This window comes from Mytilus californianus, unplaced genomic scaffold (genome assembly GCF_021869535.1).
Source record: "Mytilus californianus isolate M0D057914Y unplaced genomic scaffold, xbMytCali1.0.p SCAF_6, whole genome shotgun sequence".
Taxonomy (NCBI): domain Eukaryota; kingdom Metazoa; phylum Mollusca; class Bivalvia; order Mytilida; family Mytilidae; genus Mytilus; species Mytilus californianus.
Window position 1 is genome coordinate 43,163,736 of NW_026262712.1, and position 21,830 is coordinate 43,185,565.

Genomic DNA, 21,830 nt, shown 5'->3' on the forward strand with positions numbered 1-21,830 from the left:
ATTGTGTTTGTAGGCTAATGGACTACCGATGATTGTCTGAACCATGGGAGATAAGAAGATAGAGAGTATATGTTACCGCTTAAAATAGTCTAATAGTTTGTAAGTATTGATTATATCATTCTGACTACATTAATCTTATCAAAAATGATACCTACACCCTCTACCAACTAGATTATAACAATAACCATAATCATGATAATAGAAGATAATAACTATCTTCACTTATATGATCAAGAATAGGGTATCGTTTTACTGTGCAAAACTATTTTTCATCATTTCTTGGAAATGTTAATATTTAGCCAGCAAAAAAACTCATCATAAATACAAGATCTATAATTGTGTACGTTTACAAAAGACTCATCAGTGACGCTCGACTCGACAAAGTTAAAAAGGTCAAATACAGTACGAAATTGAAGAGCATTGAGGGCCCAATTCAGAAAATTTTAGCTAAAAACAGCTAAGATAATATAATCATAGGATAAAAATCCTTAGTATTTCGAAAAATTCAAAGTTTTGTAAACAGCTAATTTATAGATAAAACCATATCAATAATAACTAAGTTCATCACAGAAGTGTCGACTACTAACTTTCTAAATACGTGCAAGCTTATAAGAGATGACCACGTGCTCGGACAATGAGATTTCGAGCCACATTGAACTCACGAGCAAAACAGAGTGCCTACACTAAATGTTGCTGTTGGTCAGTTACTTTTGTATCTCCAAATTGGTCACTATACAACTAAATGATACTTCACATGTTAATCATGTCACTTAAATTACACACAGTTCATTAGTTGTATAAAATAAACTCTGTCTTGCCGACACTCAAAGTCTAATTATCAGTCTATTATGCTTACCCGCGGAAAATAAAAAGAACAAAGGCTAAATGTATTTAACATACCATAGATTTATAGACCGTCTTTGAAATTTTACAATTATTGTATCCTGTCCACTTTTCCTCGAGTATGACAGGCAATTTTCAACATTGACAGAGGTACCATGCAAAACACGACAATTGTCACTACTATAACTAATTAAGCAGGAGCTTACGCTTCCGAAGCACCTAAGATCATCACCAGTTTTTGGTGGGCTTTGATATTCTTAGTCTTCAGTTTTTAATGAATGTGTTGTAGGCCTGTTGTTTGTCTTTTTGGTAATTTTCGACTATTGTCTTGTCTGTTGTTCTTTGACTTATGATTTAAGATTGTCCCCTTAATATTTTCTTCCTCTGTTTTTCATGATACCTCCAAGAGTGTGATAATATATAATACAGCTAAGGATAATGTGTACAGATTAAAATTCCCAGTCAATGGTAGTGGTATATGATTGATGTAATTCTATTTGAAATGTTATCTTTGCGTACTTAATCAGGATTAATAGTTGATCCCTACTAACTAGTATAACTTTTTAAAATCTGTGTAAAACAATTTAACTCATAAATATTTCATTATTAACATATAATGAAAAAAATACCGATAGAACAATATAATATTTTGATTTTAGAAAATGTCCTTCATTTTCCAATTAAACATGGATACATAACAAGATATGTTTCAGCTTGTAAAAAAATATCGGTTAAATAAGAAAGCAATAAATAGCTCTATTTAAATGTACAATCTACTAAGTTGTTTAAAACCGTGGTATGTAAAACAAGATATCGTTCGGAGACGCCCATTGAAATATGTATAGGAGGAAGTGTATTTAGTTTGATATATGGACACCAATTCAGTATTAAATGATTGCATGTGTCTTGGTGTCGTTAATCTCCATTTCCTGTTTAAAGTACATGTTAAAATAGTGTTTCAGACGTACAACATTAACTAAGTATAGTTGTCTTGAAAATTACTTACCAATAAGAAATGCACATTTGCATGTTCACGTAGCAATTTCGTGTCAAACTTGTTACACCTAACATAACAAATTGCTTTGTCAAAAAGACTAGAATGGATATAATTGATAACAAGTTTACAACTGTAATTCAATTAAAGGCTGTATTACTTTTTTTTTCATTTATCATGACTTGAATTACTTTTTTATATATTATCAAATAAAAAGGTGGAAAAATCTTCAAAATAAAATATGGTAAACTGTTAAAATATAATATCACATCTTAAAATTAAATACAATGTGCCTATAGAAATATAACAGACTTTACAAAAAATTAAAGTTCTTCTTTGTCTAATAATTACCAGCGGTTTGAGGACTTGATAGCATACAAATCCAGAATTTTTAAATATCAGAAACTTATACATGGTATGTTCATTTTTTAGAACAAGTTTGATACCGCTGCTTGTCGACTCAGTAGTAATTAGGTGTCTCAGTACTGACATAATAAATTACATACTGTTCTAAAATTCTCCGTTGATTATTATAATTTTTGTTAAAAATTATGGTTCCAATTTTCTTAGGCAATAATGATTAAATACAATATTTTCTATTCTTTTGATGTTCCTTTTGTTTTTATATCTCTGCACTAGTTTAATAACTGTACATCATTGCCTTCCCAATTTTAGATGCCTGTGTTCATGATGAAAGAAAATCTAGAAACTGACTTGATAGCACCAAATTACATGAAATTAATCAAGCGTTCATTTTCAAACGTGATACATTTTGTTCTTCTAATCCAATTAAATTTAATATAGATCCTGTGTCCATACTTTGATTTAGATGAAATCGATACTTATAGTGTATCCCTTGTTGTGGAAGTCAGTAAAACGCGTTATGATTGCAAAATAAGTTTCATAGACGTAGCAGTTATGAAACCTATACAATAACGTCGTACACTACTTTGTTATGGCTACAACGTTACCACAATTCAGTGTAAGTACTTTTCCTACATTCTAATGACTGACAAAAGTTGTGCTTCCATTTACCAAGTCATTAGTAGAGGTGGAGGATCTGATGCGCTGTATCATCTTCCAGTTGCTTTACGACAGGTAACACATTTACGAAAAAACGTTCGCAGTTGCAACCGTATTGTTGGTTTTCAATAAGCTTGGTCAATCTCGGTAAAATGTAGCTAAAAACCTGGAATATCTCAAATTCCTATGTACGTCCGATATCAGTAGTTCTATAAAACTATTACCATTCAGCAACAAGCAGGGAAATCTCGATTTTTTACTAATCAGAGCATTAGGAATTATTACGCAACAACGAATGATTTCTTTGGTATCTATATCAATTCGTAATAGTCGAATTAGGGTATAACGTGTGTTCGATTGTGATTTCAAAGTCCTGATCTCTTTATCAACAGAAATTCTCCGGGATACCGCTGATCAATATTTCTATTGTATCTTGCAGCTTCTCGCAAAAATTTGCTCTGTGTTCTTTCCAAGCGTGCTTTATTACAATTAGATACGAATCGATAAATCCATGATGTAATGCGTAGTAACTTTGATACTTGCTGTATATCGTATTCTCCGGGATAAAGTAAACTCACAAAAATACCGAATTCCGAGGAAAATTCAAAACGGAAAGTCCCTAAACCAATGGCAAAACAGAAAACTCAAACACATCAAACGGACGGATAACAACTGTCATATTCCTGACTTGGTACAGGCATTTTCTTATGTAGAAAATGGTGTATACGATGAATAACGTGCGTATTGCTAATTTCGATTGTAGTTGAAATGTCTTCGTCTTTTTCTGTATTAGTTAAAAGAATATATGTGATAAGCTTCCACTGTGTTCAGTTTAAAAACATGTCTCGATAACACTGTGTGTATCGAAAGTTCCAAACTTCAAGCTAATTCCATACACTATTTTTGTACGTTTTATGGGAGTGGTTCATCTTACTCGAATTAAGCTTTCCAAAGGTCCCTCATTAAAGTTCTGACCCTAACAGAAACAGGTGAAAGTAATTTCATAAGGATCGCAGATTCGAGATCATTGCTTGGGTATCCCAATTTTTGTAATGTTTAGTTCATTAATATCTCCTACGTTTATCGTGTGCTGAGATGTTTTGGAATGACTATTGACATCATTTAGATAAAATATTGGAAGGTTTCGGAAAAAATTAATATAAACAACAGAGAATAATAAGGCACTCAAAAATAAAGATAACAGAATAATGACCTAAAAAATTAAAGAATACAGAAATGAGGGACCCCCATCAACATGATTAAGACCCTCATAGATTTGTAATACAAAATGCAGAATAAAAATAACCTTAAAAAATAAAATATCAATAGGATGTAATTGATTTAGTTTTTTTTATAAGACTGTTTGACAAATCTATGCAGGGAAAACCAAAACTATAAGTGATCTTGTTTGATTTTAATTAATCGAGTCTATGTGCAAATTATAAAATTTGTCTTACCGAAACGATTTTAAACAACAGAAGGTTGATGTTGTCATATTATAAAAATAATTCAGAAACGCAAATGAAGACATCACTTATCGTTAAATTCAATGATTAGGACATAAACATTTTATGACATAACATTTTTTAAACGCTGCAAATTAACCCAAAAACAAACATTTTACAGTTTTAAATCGTACCTTTTACTAAAAGATTTAAAAAAATGAACTCATAGAACAACTTATCTTTATTATATATTTTGTTCATTTTATTAGTTACAAACTACCTGCCAAAAGAAAAAGAATTGACACATAAACGAAGAATTGAAAATAACTATTGACATATATTTATTTTATTTTAAATTGTAGAATCATTCTACATGGACTGTGTCATTTACATCTACATATATTCATAATGTACCTACAGGTCTTGAGCAGAATCGACAAAACTTTTGTTTCCGCCATGCATGGCTGAGCATCACAAGAGTAAAAATGGTGCCCTATAGTTGTTAACTTGTACGTCATTTAGTCTCTGGTAGAGCATGTAGAGAGTTATATCAATGTCATACCACCTCTCCTTATTTGTTTATTCTATTCATTGAAAACCAAAAAGATTGACTGCCGGAGCAGAATGTGTCTCATGCAGACTATAAAAAGCACAGAACTGTTCAAGTTTTAACTAGTTGATACCCTCAAGCTTCAATCGTGTTATTGTTTATTGTATTGGTGATAGGGTGTCTGACATGTCTGGAATCCAGATTCAATAGTACCGCATATCACCTTCTACATATTCCATGTAACTTGAGATTATTATATCAGTGGTAATCATGAGGAATCTCAGATGTAACCATGTTGTTTGAGAATTTACCCTACAGGTTGAATTTGTAAGTGTTTGTGCACATAGCATAACTCATAAGTGTTGTACATAAGGGAATTGATGCACGGAAATCTGCAGAGGAACTACATACATGTCGTAAAACAGGTATCATTCTTTTGTCGCTTGTTACATACAGTTCTTTTCCAGTGGTAATCAATATGTGCAGGTACGTGGTTTAGTCAGTAATTCTGAGGTAACAAGACCTACGTTTAACCCTTTCAGTATTTTTTTTTTTTTTTTTTTTTTTTTTTTTTTTTTTTTTTTTTCAATTTCTGTATTAAATCAATCTATCGGTCAAAATATAATACCTCTTTAATTGAAAATGTATTTTTTTTTTTAAGTTCACTGTAAATCACTTAATGCATCATATACTTTGTAATTTTGTAAATGGCTAGCTTTTACTGAGACTTCCAAAGAATTTGAAAGGTATTAAAAAATGTATGATGACACATATTTTTGCATAAATAAATATAATTTCAATTTCACCAAAATCATCAGATTATCTAAATTTTCGATAAAGATATCAATTTTCATAAGCAGTATAACAATTATTGATAAAGTGAAAAAAGTTTAAGTAGACCTTTTACAAAGTTTTGTTTTTTGTCTTTTCACACCATGTGAAATGTGTATTGCAAGGTTCTATAATTATAAGTTAACTTCGGTTATAGAGTTATCAGCGTAGCTAAGGAAAATCTTCACCTACAAGGATACCCGGATGCTGTATCTAATGAGCTATATAATGATAACCGTAGTCAAGCCATGCGAATATCACTTAAGCACACAAACATAATGAAAAGAGCACCTGTAGAAATTTTTAAACATGTTATAGAAAAGAAACAAAAAATCCAAAATGTTTTTTTCTTATGTCTGTAAGCTAAATTGTTTTTCAGATTTTATACAGTAAAATTTTTAAAAAATGTAATTTTCAAGGTTTATAAAAAACAAATGTTTCAGCAATTTGTTGCAGGTATTAAACGATTTTTTTTCTGGCAAAGTTTGAAAAATGAATGTGTTATATGAGAGTGCAAAAATTGTCGACTCGTTCAATGATCTAAACCATTTGCTTATATTCAGGCTACAAATATAACCTGGATATTTCAGAATTATTTTGAGAAATGATTCTACTACACATTTAAACAGTCGTGGATATGACGCGAATATGTGCAAAAACACACAATGATATATGTCTCTTAGTGTTTTTAACATAGCTCAATTTGAATGCCAAGGCAAAATCATCAATCTTGGTTTGAGAGGGGTGAGTTATGTCCTATACAATCACTTTTTATTTGGTTTCGCCAGAAAAAAAATTTTTAATTCTAATTGGCCATGTTTCCAAAATCGCATCTGAAACCTTAAAGGGAAGTACCTTGAACCCCATCTTATTTCGATGTGATGGAATATAGGGCGGCATTGGTTACACAAATGTTATTGGAAATGAATTTTCGGAAAAACAGATAGAGTTAATCTATAATTGTACAACATGTTAATAGCAGCATATTTTTGTAGCTTTAGATATGAAGTATTTGGTACAATTGATGATTTTTACTAGCTGTCAAATAATTCATGGTAAGTAAATCTAGTTATCTAAAGATTGCATAAACAAAATAACAGTCTATATATTAGTACAATTTTATAAAAAAAATCAGTGAAGGTTTGGAATAAAAACAGACAAAATGTAGATTGCCTTATTCCTTGTGTTGAGAAACATACAATGAAGTTAATGAATAATTGTTCCTTATGGTGAATAAGAAATTGTCAGTATTCCTTTATATGATTTTGCGGGTTTTTTTTTACCTTAAAACGCTTTCGTGACATTATGTTAACTGTATCTGTCCATAGAGTGTGCTTATTCATATTTAAATGCTTGTCGTTTAGTTCATTTGTACTAACAAATATTGTCTAAACAGTTCAGTATTAGTTTTCATTGCAATGCAATAAATTTCGTCTATTATAAGTATGTACAAAGCCTTATCAAAGCTTTACCAACACGAGATAAGCTCATTTAATAAGCGACGAGTTTTTGTTATGCGCAGAAACATAGGTGCTGGAATTTAAAGCGCTTACATGACAAAACAGTGCTTTTATTTTTACTTTCTTGGTATCCTAACATCCTCCAATAATAAAACACTGCCGCTCTTATGAAGCCAATGTAACTGAAAGCGGTGTTAAATACCGAAAAACAAACAACCTTTCAGATACCAATTCTCAGTACTGCAATCTCTTGAAAATACATGGAAGAGGTTTGTACATTGGTAGGCTCACTATTTTTATCGTTTTGGAAGAGATAATTTTAAAATCAATGTACCAAGACTAGGTCACATATATAAATCACTGATAACAAACAGAAAATACCCATATAAAATAGGCATTTCAGCCAATTATTTTGAAATTGTCCTAGATGCTAGATTAAAACTAAATATTGAAAGGATCACCAAATCAAAATTCACAAATAAAACTCATTCCCTGAGATTTCATTTCACTGGGTTTATTTAGGGGTGTTTTGGGTTTGTTTTTTTTTTTTTTGTCTTTTAAAACTATTTTAAGCAGTGACGATTGTTGACATTGATTGGAAAATACCTATCCATAAAATGACACTGTTATTCAACTTACCTTTAACATTAATAAACAAACATGTTTATGTTTACCATTTGTTTCATTAGTTTTTTATATCTTGATGCTGCTTAGTGGATGTCAATTTCATTTAATTAGTAGTTTGGGAAAAATTATAAACAAAACAATTAGACTCAATTTTACACACAAAATAACTAATGCGATCGTGGTATTAAAAAAAATTTATTGGCTTTGAGATATCTTAAATATACTAGAAAATCTTTATATCTGACAATAAGTAAAAGTAATTTGTTTCTTGAAATTTAATATCAAACGAAAAGCACAAACTACACTAAAACTGGGTTTGAGTTTAGTTTTTACAAATAGTACGGTAAAATATATTTTTTATTCTGACCTTATTATAACCTGTATCCATTGTATGTAACAGAACGTGTTTCCCTCTTCTAACATAATAAATCAAATAAATAATTACAGGTATTTTGGAATGGACAGTTGTTGGAAAGGTTACAGATTATGGACAAAATGTAACATTATTTTGCAATGTTTCATACTGCTGCCCAAAAGATGCAGGATGGGATAGGTGGACTCCGGTTCAAAGCACACTCTATATAGATGTTAAAACAGGACGACCCAATGGAAAATATGATGGAAAGGTTTTAAAAGATGGATACACCTTAATTATACAAAATTTGACAAAACAAGATCTAAATGTCTCATATTCTTGTTTGTATGGCGTGACATTAGGCGAAAGGAAATTTCTGCTTGAAGAGGATGTTTTCAGGGGTAAGTACTTAAACTATGGAAAGATGGGTTTGATAAAAATGTATGAAATAAATAAAAGGAAATACGGATTAAAATCGTTTAGGCTGCCTAATCAACAATTGCCTTTTTTTTGTCATTCCCATGATATGATGGTTTTACGGCCTGTTCGTTCTTTTGTGCGTTCTGTTATAGGTTAAACGGTTGATGTAAGTTAAAGGTTAACGCTTTGGTCACATCAACTTTAAACACTGTAATGTAAGTTTGTTAACTATCGACCAAATGAAGGATTTTCCCTCGATTTTGCAGTACAGTAGAAGAACAACATGCTGTCTTATGGACGCATTCTCTTGTGTTGTCTGATTTTAGCGCAACATGGTTTTAACATGATTGGGTCGACTTATACAGTCCAACTGTAGGTAGCCAATTGTTTTCCACTACAGTTACATATATCATTATATAGAATATTTCAATGTTTGATTTGAGTGGGTTTTTTTAGTTGCCCTTAAAAAAAATATATACTTAGCCATTTCTGTTTATTACATTGGTTGATACAAAAATCCTAGAGAACGGCTACAGAGTTTCAACAAACTTGCACATATTACAATCACACTTTTGATAAAATGCTTTCATTATGAAATGTTTGTTATTTTGATAAATTCATTTAGTTTTGGTTGATTTAAAAAAAACTATGATAACATCAACTTATATTCCAAAGAATACGACACATAAGTCTTTATGAAAAAATAAATATATTTGATTTCAAACGATTTTTTTTTTCTCTCAAAACCAAGTTAAAGATACTTGAAATCAATTGATATTTCTTTAGATATGTGTGCCCAAAAGCAAATAAGCATGCAATGCACTACATGAACATTGTTTTACTGTAAACAAGAAATGAACCTGAAAACTGACGTTATCAGGAAGGACCCCGCTTACAAATTAATGTGTGAGTCACTAAAACAAATAGTTTATAAAGCAAAGCAATAATATTGTATTTTTCAATTTCAAATCAAGTTTGATCATTTTGTTAAATATCACCATGACTCCAAAGGCGATTTACTCCAAAGCTTTGTGAAGATCTATGATATATGCATGTTCAAGACTTCATGCATCAATAGTTGATTGGTAATAAGTAAGCATATTGCCAACCAAAAATTCTGTCCCTATTGAACAAACACTTTTTTTCAAATGAAAATCCAATTTGTTTTCTTTTTTGTTGTCTTGAATGTCATCAGAACTAGAGATTATTCAAGTTAACAGTTTATCAACATTAAAATTCTATGAAAGTTTCACAGTTGCATCGTGTGATATCGTATCTTTTAGACCATTTTGTACTGATTATATGAAAAACAACAACCTTTAACATCTTGTTATCCTTTAGTTTTCGTTTGTATTACAATTTGTTATACCTCAGTTATCATTTTTTATATAAAATAAGTACACAATATCTTGACTTTTTTTTCAATTGCAAGTGTTGAACTGTTTGACCGGTCAATACATTGTAGTTTCTAACTTATGGGACCTTGATGAAACTATTAGAACGCAAGCGTCATTATATTAAGCGGAATTTCAAATGCAGCTACGGGATTGGAGGATTACTAAAATACCGCGGGAGTTACGACGTTGTGTTTTTCCTATTGCATCTAGAGTTGATGTCTGTGCAGGACGTAGCTTTAGCAATTTAGAATATTTATGAAGTGAACGTTAAACAGTATGGTTGGGTTTCTGCTTTTGTGTTACGATGATTGATTAATCCCCGTGATTCATTGTCTGTTGTCTTTTTCGATATAATAAAACACTTACTGACTGGATATTTGTAGAATAGTAAGTTTATTGTCCCCTCGTCTACAACTTTTGCCCTCGTCTACACCTCAGGGCAATAGTTGCACCTCGGGAACAATAAACTTACTATTCAACTCATACCCAGTCAATTAGTATACATTGTTTCCTTTTTTTTAATATACAAACAAATATCAATGACTAAAATTATAAGAAAAAATGTGTTATTGAACACGGCAGAAGCAATATGATACATAATATTAAGATAAAAACCACATTTTGTATGATTATATAGATATAAGACGATGTGGTATGAGTACCAATGAGACAAATCCCCATCCAAGTCACAAATTGTAAAAGTAAACCATTATTGGTCAAAGTACGGTCTTTAACACGGTGCCAGCTATAAAGGGCCCCAAAAATGACTAGTGTAAAACCATTCAAACAGGAAAACCAACGGTCGAATCTATATAAAATACGATAAAAGAGAAAAACTTATGAACCACATCAACAACGACAACCACTGAACATCTGGTTCCTAACTTTGAACAGGTGCAAACTAATGCAGCGGGTATAAACGTTTTTATAGGTGCCAACCTCCACCCTACCTGAAACAATAGTGTAACATCACAACATAGAAAGACACACTCTAAAATACCTGTCTTACTAAATGTTTTCCAGATGAAATTACTATACAACCAAAACGTCCCACTAGTAACAATAGATTTACTGATGGAGAAATGTAAGTTCGAAATTAAATTTTATATATACATCATTGTTAAAATTTTAAAGGTTACATTTAATTTCGTCTATATATTCATGTTATTGCAGTTTATATGTAACATCCCCAAACATGTCCATCCCCCAAACGTGTCCGATTCCTTCAAACGTGTCTATTCCCCCAAAAGTGTCCTTAATATTCAATATCGCCCAAACTTGTCCGATTTCATAACCCCCGACCGTGTCCGATAATTGTTATTCGCCAAAACGTGTCCAATGTTAACCGCAAGAACGTCTCACGTCTTTTAGCGCTAAAACATGTATGTCCTCAATAACGTCACAATCGTTTACGGCAATTCTATGGTGGGGGACACAGTTGATGAAGTGACCATTTATTAGTTTGTTCAACGCCGGTTGTTAAAATTATCATTATTGCAAATTTAATATGTAACATATGAATTAACCTTTGAATACAATTACTTATTGTCCAGTTGCAAGTTTTTCATGCATATTTTGAGCGAACATACAAATAATTTTAGTACAGTTGAATTAATCGTTTACTTAGTGAATTATTTTGTACTAATAAACTCCGATGATGCCTTTTTATATCAATCTGCACGGCTGGCTTTCAATAGAATTGACTTCCCTTTTTTCAACAGTTCTGAAACAAACTGGTTTTCATGCTTTTTTTGATAAATTTTAGGTTTCGAGCATCACTAAAGACAGACGAACAAGAGACATAACGTCCAGTGCCAAATATTTTATGCATTATTTGAAGACATCATATTAACAATAAATACTGTAGATAGGTTCTAATGACTCCATTAAGACACTACTTCAATGTCCGTTATGTAAAAGAGGCCGTTTTAAATAAAAGTTGCGGAAATTTTAACTGCCACTAGAAAAATTAATGATCCGGACAAAAATGTTGCCTTCCGAAATACAACTGATGGCACCTTGAAAGAGTTGTTAGAAAGGTTTTGATCTGCAGAGAAATTTAGCTGAGCTTGACTGCTTACATTTACATCCGACATAGCTGAATGGACGCCAAACTTTAACCCAGGTTATACTGCCGGTTTAAAAAAGACATAAAGTACTTTACTTCTATTTTTTAATAAAACAATAAAATGATTATACTTTAATGAAATAGCAATAACCAAATAACGGAAGTATTTATAATATGGACAAGAATGATCGTTCGGTAAAAGAAAAAAAAAGAGCTTGATATGGACAAGTTTTTGGGGATTAGGCACGTTTGGGTGTTCATTAAAAAATGGACATGTTGGGCGTTCATACAAATGACACACTTTGGCGCCCTTTTACATTTTAAGAAATGTTTTCCAGTTCAGTGACGTCATGTGGACACGTTTGGGGGAATCGGACACGTTTAGGGGGATGGGCACGTTTCTGAGTGTTACATATAAATTTCTTGTTAATGTATCTCAATTATCTTTTTAATATTCTTTTCGTTTTGTCCCCAGCCGTTTTTCATGGTGACATTGTAATAGTCTTCGCCCATTCGAGTTTAATAATGTTTAGATGACCATATTATGCTATCATTTTGGTGTGACATAACATGCAAGCTTTAGGGGAGGCAAAATGTTTACTATTACTATACTAGGACAATGACACTTTGTGAGCATTACCCGATATGCACCATTGCAAGATAGAAGGAAAGGTTTAACAATAAAAACTATTAGCAAGATCACAACATATCTGATAACATGGACAACATCAATCAACTGTTTGTAACAATAACATATCTAACATGATGAGTGTTTAACTATTTGAGCGTTTCTGTGTCACTATTATAAATAAATGATAGCTTACAACTGTAAAAATGGTCACCAATACATGATAAGCAAAAAAGTCTATACGCTGTAACCAACAATTGATTCAATATAGGGGTAATGATCCGTAGATAATGTTAAATCATACATATGTCTCTAAAAACATAATTTAAAAAATCGACAGTTTCTGTAAATTGCAAAACAATAATTACATATATAGCACTACAACAAAAACACACAACTGACTTGTTATAAGAAGAATTACCCTTAAATACATTAGTTCACGAGTTTCATCGTTTTTACTTATCATCTTGATAAACTGTTATACATGTAGATATAAGATCCAAAGGCATGTCAAGTGACAAAACACTAAATTGAATGCGATCACTAAACGTCAAAATAAGTTCAAGTGAACACTAAATAATACTTGAGGTCAAGGTGGTGAATTAATCTCACTTAAAATATAATGTGTACATTTATCATAGGTGGCACTTTGTAAAAACAGCTTTTTCACAAACCACGCCTCTTTTTAATATTCATAGATGTTTTGTTTTGTTCACCTACTGGTTCCCAGATATGATATTTAAGCATCATCTCGTAGAGACACAACTTGGGAATGTTACCAGTATAGATATACGTGGATATTTAAATTCTGAGGAAGGCCCAAATGGAAAGGGAGTGGTAGCACAGAATTTTAGTATACGCTTGAACTCTTAGAAGTTCAATAGTGCATATAAGCTTTCCAGTCTAGGATATAATTCTTAAGGAAACTTCATAGTTAAAGTTGCACAGTTTTCACCGTAAAAGGAGTTTCTATTGTAAATTGTATTGTCTATGTTTACAAAGTGCAACCTAGTGTAACTCAGTGCATGCACCTTATCACAAGCACTATGGAAGTGACTCTGATGAATTCTAACGGTACAGACGTTATATATGCCACAGGGCAATTTTGACAAATCTTCTCTTCCTGTTTCTTAAACAAATAGCTTTTCTTTTACACAAACCAATTAAGAATTATTTACAGCAAAAACATTATTCAACAGTCTTATCTTTTTTTTTATATTTATGAAAAATCAGCGGATAAATTCCCGTAAAATAGCAATCATACATATTATAATGGAATATATGATAATAATTATCATCAATCCCCTAAAATTACACAAGTATTAGTTCTTCAATTGTTTTGCTTTGCTGTAATTTGGACTGTTTAGTATAAAAATTTCAGTTATGCAAACACTGTGAAGTCATAAACATAATATAATTTAGAGTAGTTTTATGGCAGATTATTTTGACAGCTCGTTCTAATAGGGTTAAGCAATGATTCAATCGTATTTTACACATAGGTTTGACAAAAAAAAAATGAGTTAGGCCTTACCTAAGGATATATATCTTACTTAGCTAAAAAAAATCTTTCAATAAATATAAGACATCTTGCAGTTTTATTAAAAGTAAGATATTTGAAGCATATAAGCAACTATTGTGACACAATATCTAAATTTAAATTCTTATACCTGACAAACTAATATCATGGGACCATTCTGAAGAATTTAATTTAAAAAAATATAATATTTTCTATTATTTTTTCGGATTGTATGGGCAACAAAAATGGCTTTATCATAGTTGTATCTTTTGTCTGTGTACAGAATGAATGTATGTGTACAAGCTTGTCTGAAAAAGTTTATCTGAGCTTGACTTCATTTACATGGATAGGTGTAATAAAGTTTTCGTGATATCACCAGATTCTCAGTCAATATGAGATTTGCGTCAAGTTGTCTATAGTTATCAAAGATACCAGGCTTTTAATACGCCAGACGTGCATTTTGTCTTCATAAGACTCATCAGTGGCGCTCAGATCAAAATAGCTAAAAATTTTAAAGAATTCCGTCCTACCTATAATTGCCGCAAAGGATCATATATATGATACTTGTTCGTCTAGCAGGTTTCACTTCGTGATTATTTTGATTTCTTATTCACTTAATGAAATAGGTCTATTTATGTATGGATTAATAGGAGATTCTGAATATGTGTTTTGGTTTCATGCTTCTGTGATAAACCCGACTTTTTTCGTCATGTTCCAGTATGACATCTGTAATTATCTCATAGGGCAATTTCAAGCATACTTGTTCTTCTTACAGTGTTCGTCGAACTTTTACAATATGTCACAAGACCAAATATTGATAAAGTTCATTTAATACCTGTAGTAGGACCTAGATCTCTAAGACTTTTAACATACGATTCTATTTAGATCTTTCAATGTCAGGACTCTCTTTTATACTGTTTATAACACAATGTTGACTACTGTGTCTTAACATTCTACCTAATATGTCTGTTTTGCTCACACATTCTTCTCAATATAATGGAATTCTATCCAACTGTAATGGGTTTAGCTAGCTATAAAACCCGGTTTTATCCGTCATTATCTACATACAGAAATTCCTGTACCAAGGGACTTTACATTTTGAATTGAATTGAATGTTTAATATGCCTTGTTACTTGAGTATATTTTTTTCAGTCCGACTATTTGCTTAGGTAAGACGGAATTCTTTAAATTGCTGGATATTTCAGTTTGTCAGTTTTTAGATTTAGATGAATCCTCATGAACTTATATTAAAGACTGAAAAAAGTACCGAGAATCCTATACAGACTTTTAATATTAACCAGTAGGATTTTTTTAGTGAGACAGAAAGGTCAAAAAAAAATATCAGCAAAACACAACATATCTGACAGCATCAATCACCTTTTTGTAGCTGTAAAAGCACTTGTGAGTGTTTAACTATTTTAGCCTTTCTGCGTCACTGTTATATATTAATGATAAAAATGTCTATATGCTGTTACCGTTAATTGATTCCCTATCATGTTTGACATTTTTACTTATTATGTATAATTGTTTTGCTCATACATTTTTGTCATAAAAGTGGAATTTTATGCGACAAGTGAGAGGTTTAGCTAACAATTAAACCAGGTTAATCCACCATTTTCAACACAAGGAAATGTATTAACCAAGTCAGAAATATGTAAGTTGCTTTCCATTCGTTTGATATGTTTGAGCGTTTGATTTTGCCATTTGATACGGGACTTTCCGTTTTGCATTTTCCTTGGAATTCGGTATTTTTTATTATTTTACTTTTGAATATGCTTTGTAACTTGAATATATTTTTTTAGTCCCACTATTTACTTTTGTATGATGGAATTCCTCAAATTGATAAATATTTCAAATGGTCAGTTTTCAGATTAAGATAAATTCTCATGAATTTAACTTAATTTGTTCACTAGATAATTGTCACTAGATAATTGCAAGTACCAAGAAACTTATACAGACTCGTAATATTGTGTTTCATTGCAAAGATTTTGTAACCTCAAATTTAATTGATTTCAGTGCTGGTATTATACTTGGAGTTGGTCTTCCAGTAGCAGTGACAATTGTGTTTGTCATTATCTATTTTTCTAAACAAAGACAAAAAAGGCACAGAAACACTATTGAAAGTATTGAAGGTATTGAGATATTTAATACGATACAGGTTTTAAATGGTACTACTATCTATACTTATTTGAACAAAACACAATTGAGGGATGGAGGTTTTATGTCAGATAGAGGTGTTTCAGATTATAAACACATCCATAAATATATAGCTTTATGATTAAAATTTTAAGAGGCAATGTAAGTATAATATAACTAAATGTATAAGGTAAATATGGTAATTTGCAAGGTAAGTATATAAATACTCTGTTACAATTTCTTATACAGCACATATAAATTAGTTGCTGCCTTTTTCGCTCCTCTAATTTTTAGTGCGATATAAGCTTTTGGTACATGTAACACTCGATAACCGCCGTAGACCGAAAGAAACTTGATCAAAGATATCCGAACCAAATGAATAACTTTAGAACAAACTTTAAGGGATGCTTAGGACTAGCTAGTACCCTTTTTATCGGTCCATATTTAAAATAGAAAATGGAGATAAAATTCAAATACATTTTATTGTCAAATTTTGAAAATCATAAACCATAGAAAAACTCTACGGGATTAAAAGAAAAAGGAATATAGAGATCTACTGTACCAAAGTTATCAGATTACTTTGTATGCCCGTGCCACTAGACATAAAAGGCATTGATACAGTTTCACATTATTGGTGATTTTTATAGTTTTTAAGTGTGCATGGCAAGTTGGAAAGAAACCATGAAATAAAACTGAGATCACCGTAATCTATTTCGAGAAAATTGAGGGTGAATGTTGGCCCTCTCGAATTTGACATAAATAAATGGAAAAAAACACGTACCGTCCCATTTTCGTTTCCGGACTCTAAATTACGTTTTCATCATTCAAATTTAATGACGGGTGTCACATGTAAAGCAGGATCTGCTTACTCTTCTGGAGCACCTGAGATCACCCCCAGTTTTTGGTGGGGTTCGTGTTGCTTAGTCTTTAGTTTTCTATGTTGTGTCTTTTGTACTATTAATTGTCAGTTTGTCTTTTTCTTTTTTACCCATGGCGTTGTCAGTTTATTTTCGATCTATGAGTTTGACTGTCCCTCTGGTATCTTTCGCCCCTCTTTTAATGACACTCATACACAATGCTAAAAAACAAACCTCACAGACAAAGTAAACATTTTGGCAGTAAGTGATCTATCATTCTAAAGTTATACACCTTTATGACTTATAAGAATCAAATTTGTATGTTTCCGTGCTCTAACGTAAGTTTGCCTCATGAAAACTTTATTAAACTCAGACACAATGCAGCGAACCAAAACTTGCAGACACAGTTCAAACTGCTTAGCTTAAAAAATAAACAAATAAAGCTAACAAAGATATTAGAAGTTAAAGAATCAAAGCATTTTTCAAGAACAGAGAAATTCACTGGACAAAACTGGTGGTATTACATAAGAAATAAAAACAAAATAAAAAACAAACAGCAAAAATTACAAATGGAACTCTAAAGAAACTAGCAATTACATCATATGCTCTCAAAAAAAAGGTTACCGTATTATTTTCAAGCTTGGGCGGTGACTTTCGGGTCCTCCAACGCATTCTTCTATTTTCAGGAGGAATAGACCAGTTTTAGCGTTGTAGCCTTTTAACATGAAAACTATTATTACAAGTGTGAACATGAAGAATCAGCAATGAAAGACATGCATAAATACAAACATCCCTTAAATAAATACTTTAGATCTTTGACCAGTATTAGCATTTCATTTATAAGCAAGAAGATTATAACAAACTGCCGGAATCTCAACAGAGAATTAATCAGAAAAACAAGATATCCAAAACTAACAATGTGACAAGAAGTTTCAAATGACTCGGAATCGACATTTGTCATACATATGGTTAACCATAAAAGATAGAAAAATCAGTCAGTGTAAAATGTTAAGAAGCAAAGATCACCTTCATTCAAACTACAAACAATTTATTGTTACTTAATTTGTCCTTATTAATGATGTTGTACTTAAATAACGATTTACGATATAATGTAGCGTCTTTGTCTCTAATCATGAAACTATAAGAAATACACACAAATTGTACGCCACAAAAATGATCTATAAACATGTATATGTGACTGAAAATAATCATTGACTTCTAATATGAGCAATTGCCTTTCTTGTTTTTAAAAAAAATTATGTTGAAAACTGTTATAGTTAGAGTGAAATTGCAAAAGTTATTGTATTTGTTTCGTTTTGTTGTAAAACTTACTTTAAGAATAAATTTTGTATCACCAGACATTCAATATATCAAAACAGATTCGAATTAATTTTTTGCATACATGTTAAAGCAGGTCTTTTTACTTAATGAAATATGTGTTTGATGCTTTATGGTATAACTTTCTTTTATCTGTATCTTAATACACAACAGTGTCAAAATAAATCTTCAGATGCAGATGTAGAGGAAGACGAGCTACTAATAAGAACTAGTAAGTAATTTCTTTGTCGAATAAAACTGAGATTTGTTTAGTGTAGTCAAAGTTCCTCCTTCTGTACAAATATTCATCATCAAATCACTCTATGTACTGAAAAGATGTGATGATATAGTTTTACTTTCAATATGCATTGGGTATTCGGTGTATGGTTAGCAGAAGTGTGACATAGCAAAACCCGGCTTATATAAAATAAATGCTGCCCGGCTGTTCAGACTCCAGGCGTCAACACTTCAATTTCCAGGCAAAATATTTTCGCCAATTTTGATATATATATATTGATAGTCTAAAATGGGGAACAATTTTGTTTTCTAAGTGACTTCTTTTGAATCATAAATCATTGCAAGCTCCCGAATTGAACATTGAATGTTGATGTTGCTATATAATAATTACATATATGAATTTAAGGAAACGTGAATTAACTAGTACATGAATGTTTTAAGTCATAGAACATCTTTTCAAAAATTCCTTAAGATGTTAACTCATTTAACTATAGTCTTAATATGATCAACATGTCCAAACAAAACTTGTTGATTTATAAACCAAATATCTATGAATGAGGAGTTGTGACCTAATAAGTCGTCTATTTACTCGAGCATGAACAAACTGATGTAACTTATCCCGAAAATTACATGAGTTTAGTGCCAACGATGTATGAGTAAATTTTTCAACTTAGCCATTTAAGTAGAGATAACTCTAATAGTAAATGTTTAGAAAAAAGTAAAATCACAAAAATACTGAACTCCGAGGAAAATTCAATCGGAAAGTCCCTAATCACATGGCAAAATCAAATGACAAAACACATCAAACGAATGGACAACAACTGTCATATTCCTGACTTGGTACAGGCATTTTCAAATGTAGAAAATGGTGGATTGAACCTGGTTTTATAGCGCTAAACCTCTCACTTGTACGACAGTCTTATCAAATTTCGTTATATTTACAACGATGCGTGAACAAAACAGACATTATAAATAAAATAGTCAAAATATGGGTACAGCAGTCATCACTGTGTTACAATATCAAAACAAACAATTATTTACAAAAAAAGCACAAAAGCATCTATCAAATTAAGACCCACATTCATTGCTTCGCGTGTCTGACGTCAGAAAATGTAAACGTCACATAAGAAAAAAGTTTGTCATTCAATGTCTATTCAAAACAATTTTATAATTTCACATGGGGAATGTTGGTATACAGGGTTAAAAAATCAAAAGTTATGTTAGGATTAATTTCAGAAATAGACCGAGATTTATAATTGTCCAGAAGTTCTTCAGAACCCTTAAGAATCCACATATGGTAAATACCACTACGCGAGTAAAATAAATTTGTCGTTTGTCGTTCAAAGTATTTTCAAATTTATAATAGAACAATAACATAATGACATATAATAGAACAATAACATAATGACGGTAGTTAGAAAGTAATGATAAAGAAAATTTAATGTTTTACTTGTAGCAAAAACAAGTTCGGTGACACCATTTTCTATTTTCATTTTCTTAAAGCATATCGTGAAACGCATCTTATCAAATTTTATTTTATTTTAAAATTCTATCTCATAAATTTCTCGTTATTCAACTTGTTTTTTCATGAATAAATTACACTCTTTGCAATTTTGTACGACTGGTAGCTTGAAAATAGCACGGTGATCCATTGTTTTTATTATATTTTTGAAAAAAGCATGGTAAAGTCTACATTTTAGCAAATTATAAGAAAAATCTTTTTAAACATATTTAAACATATACCGAAGATCCACCTTAAGATATAATGAAATATCATAATATGAGTAACGGTTTGTAACACATGCTATGTCAAATTGAGTGTGATTTTAAAAAGTAAACAAAACTAAAGTCGTTCAACGTAATGCATGTCTACTTATAACATAATGATGAAATAACAAAACATAGTTTATTTCAGAAAGAACAGAGCCATGTACTTTACAATTGGCACTGAAAAGAGGACCGAAACACCAGACAAAATTGCTGACTTCCAAGATAGTCTGTATTTTTTTTTTTTTTTCAGACGAGATTTATTCGAATATATCTAATTTGCACCCATCTACATACAATACCATTCGCATGGCGACCTCTGCAAGATCTGGAAGTAAAAATAAATCAGATCGTAACCCGTCAAATGGATTTCAAACGGAAAGTGAATATACTGACGAACTGAAATGTAAATCAACAGGTATGGCTCTAATAACCCCCTTTAAGGCGAAGTATACGTAATTTCACGCCTCTAGCGGAATTTGAGATAAAAAAAAAAAACGTGCGTCGTTAGTTACGCAAGTTATCTCCCATACTCCAAGAACGGGAAATGGGCACATGAAAGAGAAATGAATTCGTGCGGTCTAAAATGAACCAAAACAAGTATTTCTGTGCTATCTCAAAACTTCAAAAAATTATCAGAATGACTCCAATCAGAAATCTGATTATACTATTGTGAGTTAGTCTGACTCTTTTACCACTGTCTTTGTTTTCTATACACAGGAGGAGCAGGTACACTCGTGAGTCGTGTTTATTTCAACAGAAAGTAAAAACGCCTGAACAACAAAGTTATAACGCAATAAACAAATAAACCAGAGACAATTCTGCTTCTAGTCGTATCAAACTCGTTAAAATCAGATAAGAATTTACGCCATAATATTATTTGAAAAATCACAGTTTTGAATGAAAAGCGTAAAATTGAAGGTAACGAATAAGTACCGGTAGATCTATATTGCATGTGAATTTGTGTGTTGAACTAGAAAGATGTTGGCATGTCACTTTTTTTATGCAATTGAAAATTTTAGAATAATTCATATTTATGTGAAAAGTACAAAGTTACTACGCAATCTACGGAGTTTTTTACCACTAGTGGCAGTAGTGCAACATTTATGATCATTTATAACAATAACATGTAAGTCGAAGAAGAAAGCTAACAGCAAAAAAAAACAAAACATCTGATTCCATCCACAAAACATTTCACAGAAACTAAGAATTGAGCACAATGACATTTATCTCAGAGTAAGTAAAATCTATGTCATCAAAATCTCAGTTCTTAAGCCAGTCACGGATCAGAAAATAAACATGTGTCTTCTGTTCCGTCCGCAATTTTTTGTGAAAGCAAAATCTAAATTTGGAACCATG

At 31.3% G+C, this 21,830-nt stretch overlaps 1 protein-coding gene across 2 annotated transcripts in view; it reads left to right on the forward strand.

Annotated features, from left to right (window-relative positions):
• LOC127704555 (uncharacterized) overlaps nucleotides 1–21,830 on the forward strand; it is a 75,804-nt gene that overhangs the window by 12,334 nt on the left and 41,640 nt on the right. Inside the window, exons 2-8 of one of the 2 annotated variants that reach the window (XM_052208643.1) lie at nucleotides 14–99; nucleotides 6,682–6,741; nucleotides 8,221–8,529; nucleotides 10,969–11,029; nucleotides 16,174–16,289; nucleotides 18,661–18,699; nucleotides 20,725–20,889. In XM_052208643.1, the coding sequence (XP_052064603.1) occupies nucleotides 6,690–6,741; nucleotides 8,221–8,529; nucleotides 10,969–11,029; nucleotides 16,174–16,289; nucleotides 18,661–18,699; nucleotides 20,725–20,889 (742 nt within the window). In that variant the 5' untranslated portion in view covers nucleotides 14–99; nucleotides 6,682–6,689. Of the gene's footprint in view, nucleotides 1–13; nucleotides 100–5,745; nucleotides 6,742–8,220; nucleotides 8,530–10,968; nucleotides 11,030–16,173; nucleotides 16,290–18,660; nucleotides 18,700–20,724; nucleotides 20,890–21,830 lie in introns of those variants that run through there. The other variant, XM_052208644.1, reaches the window with a different exon arrangement.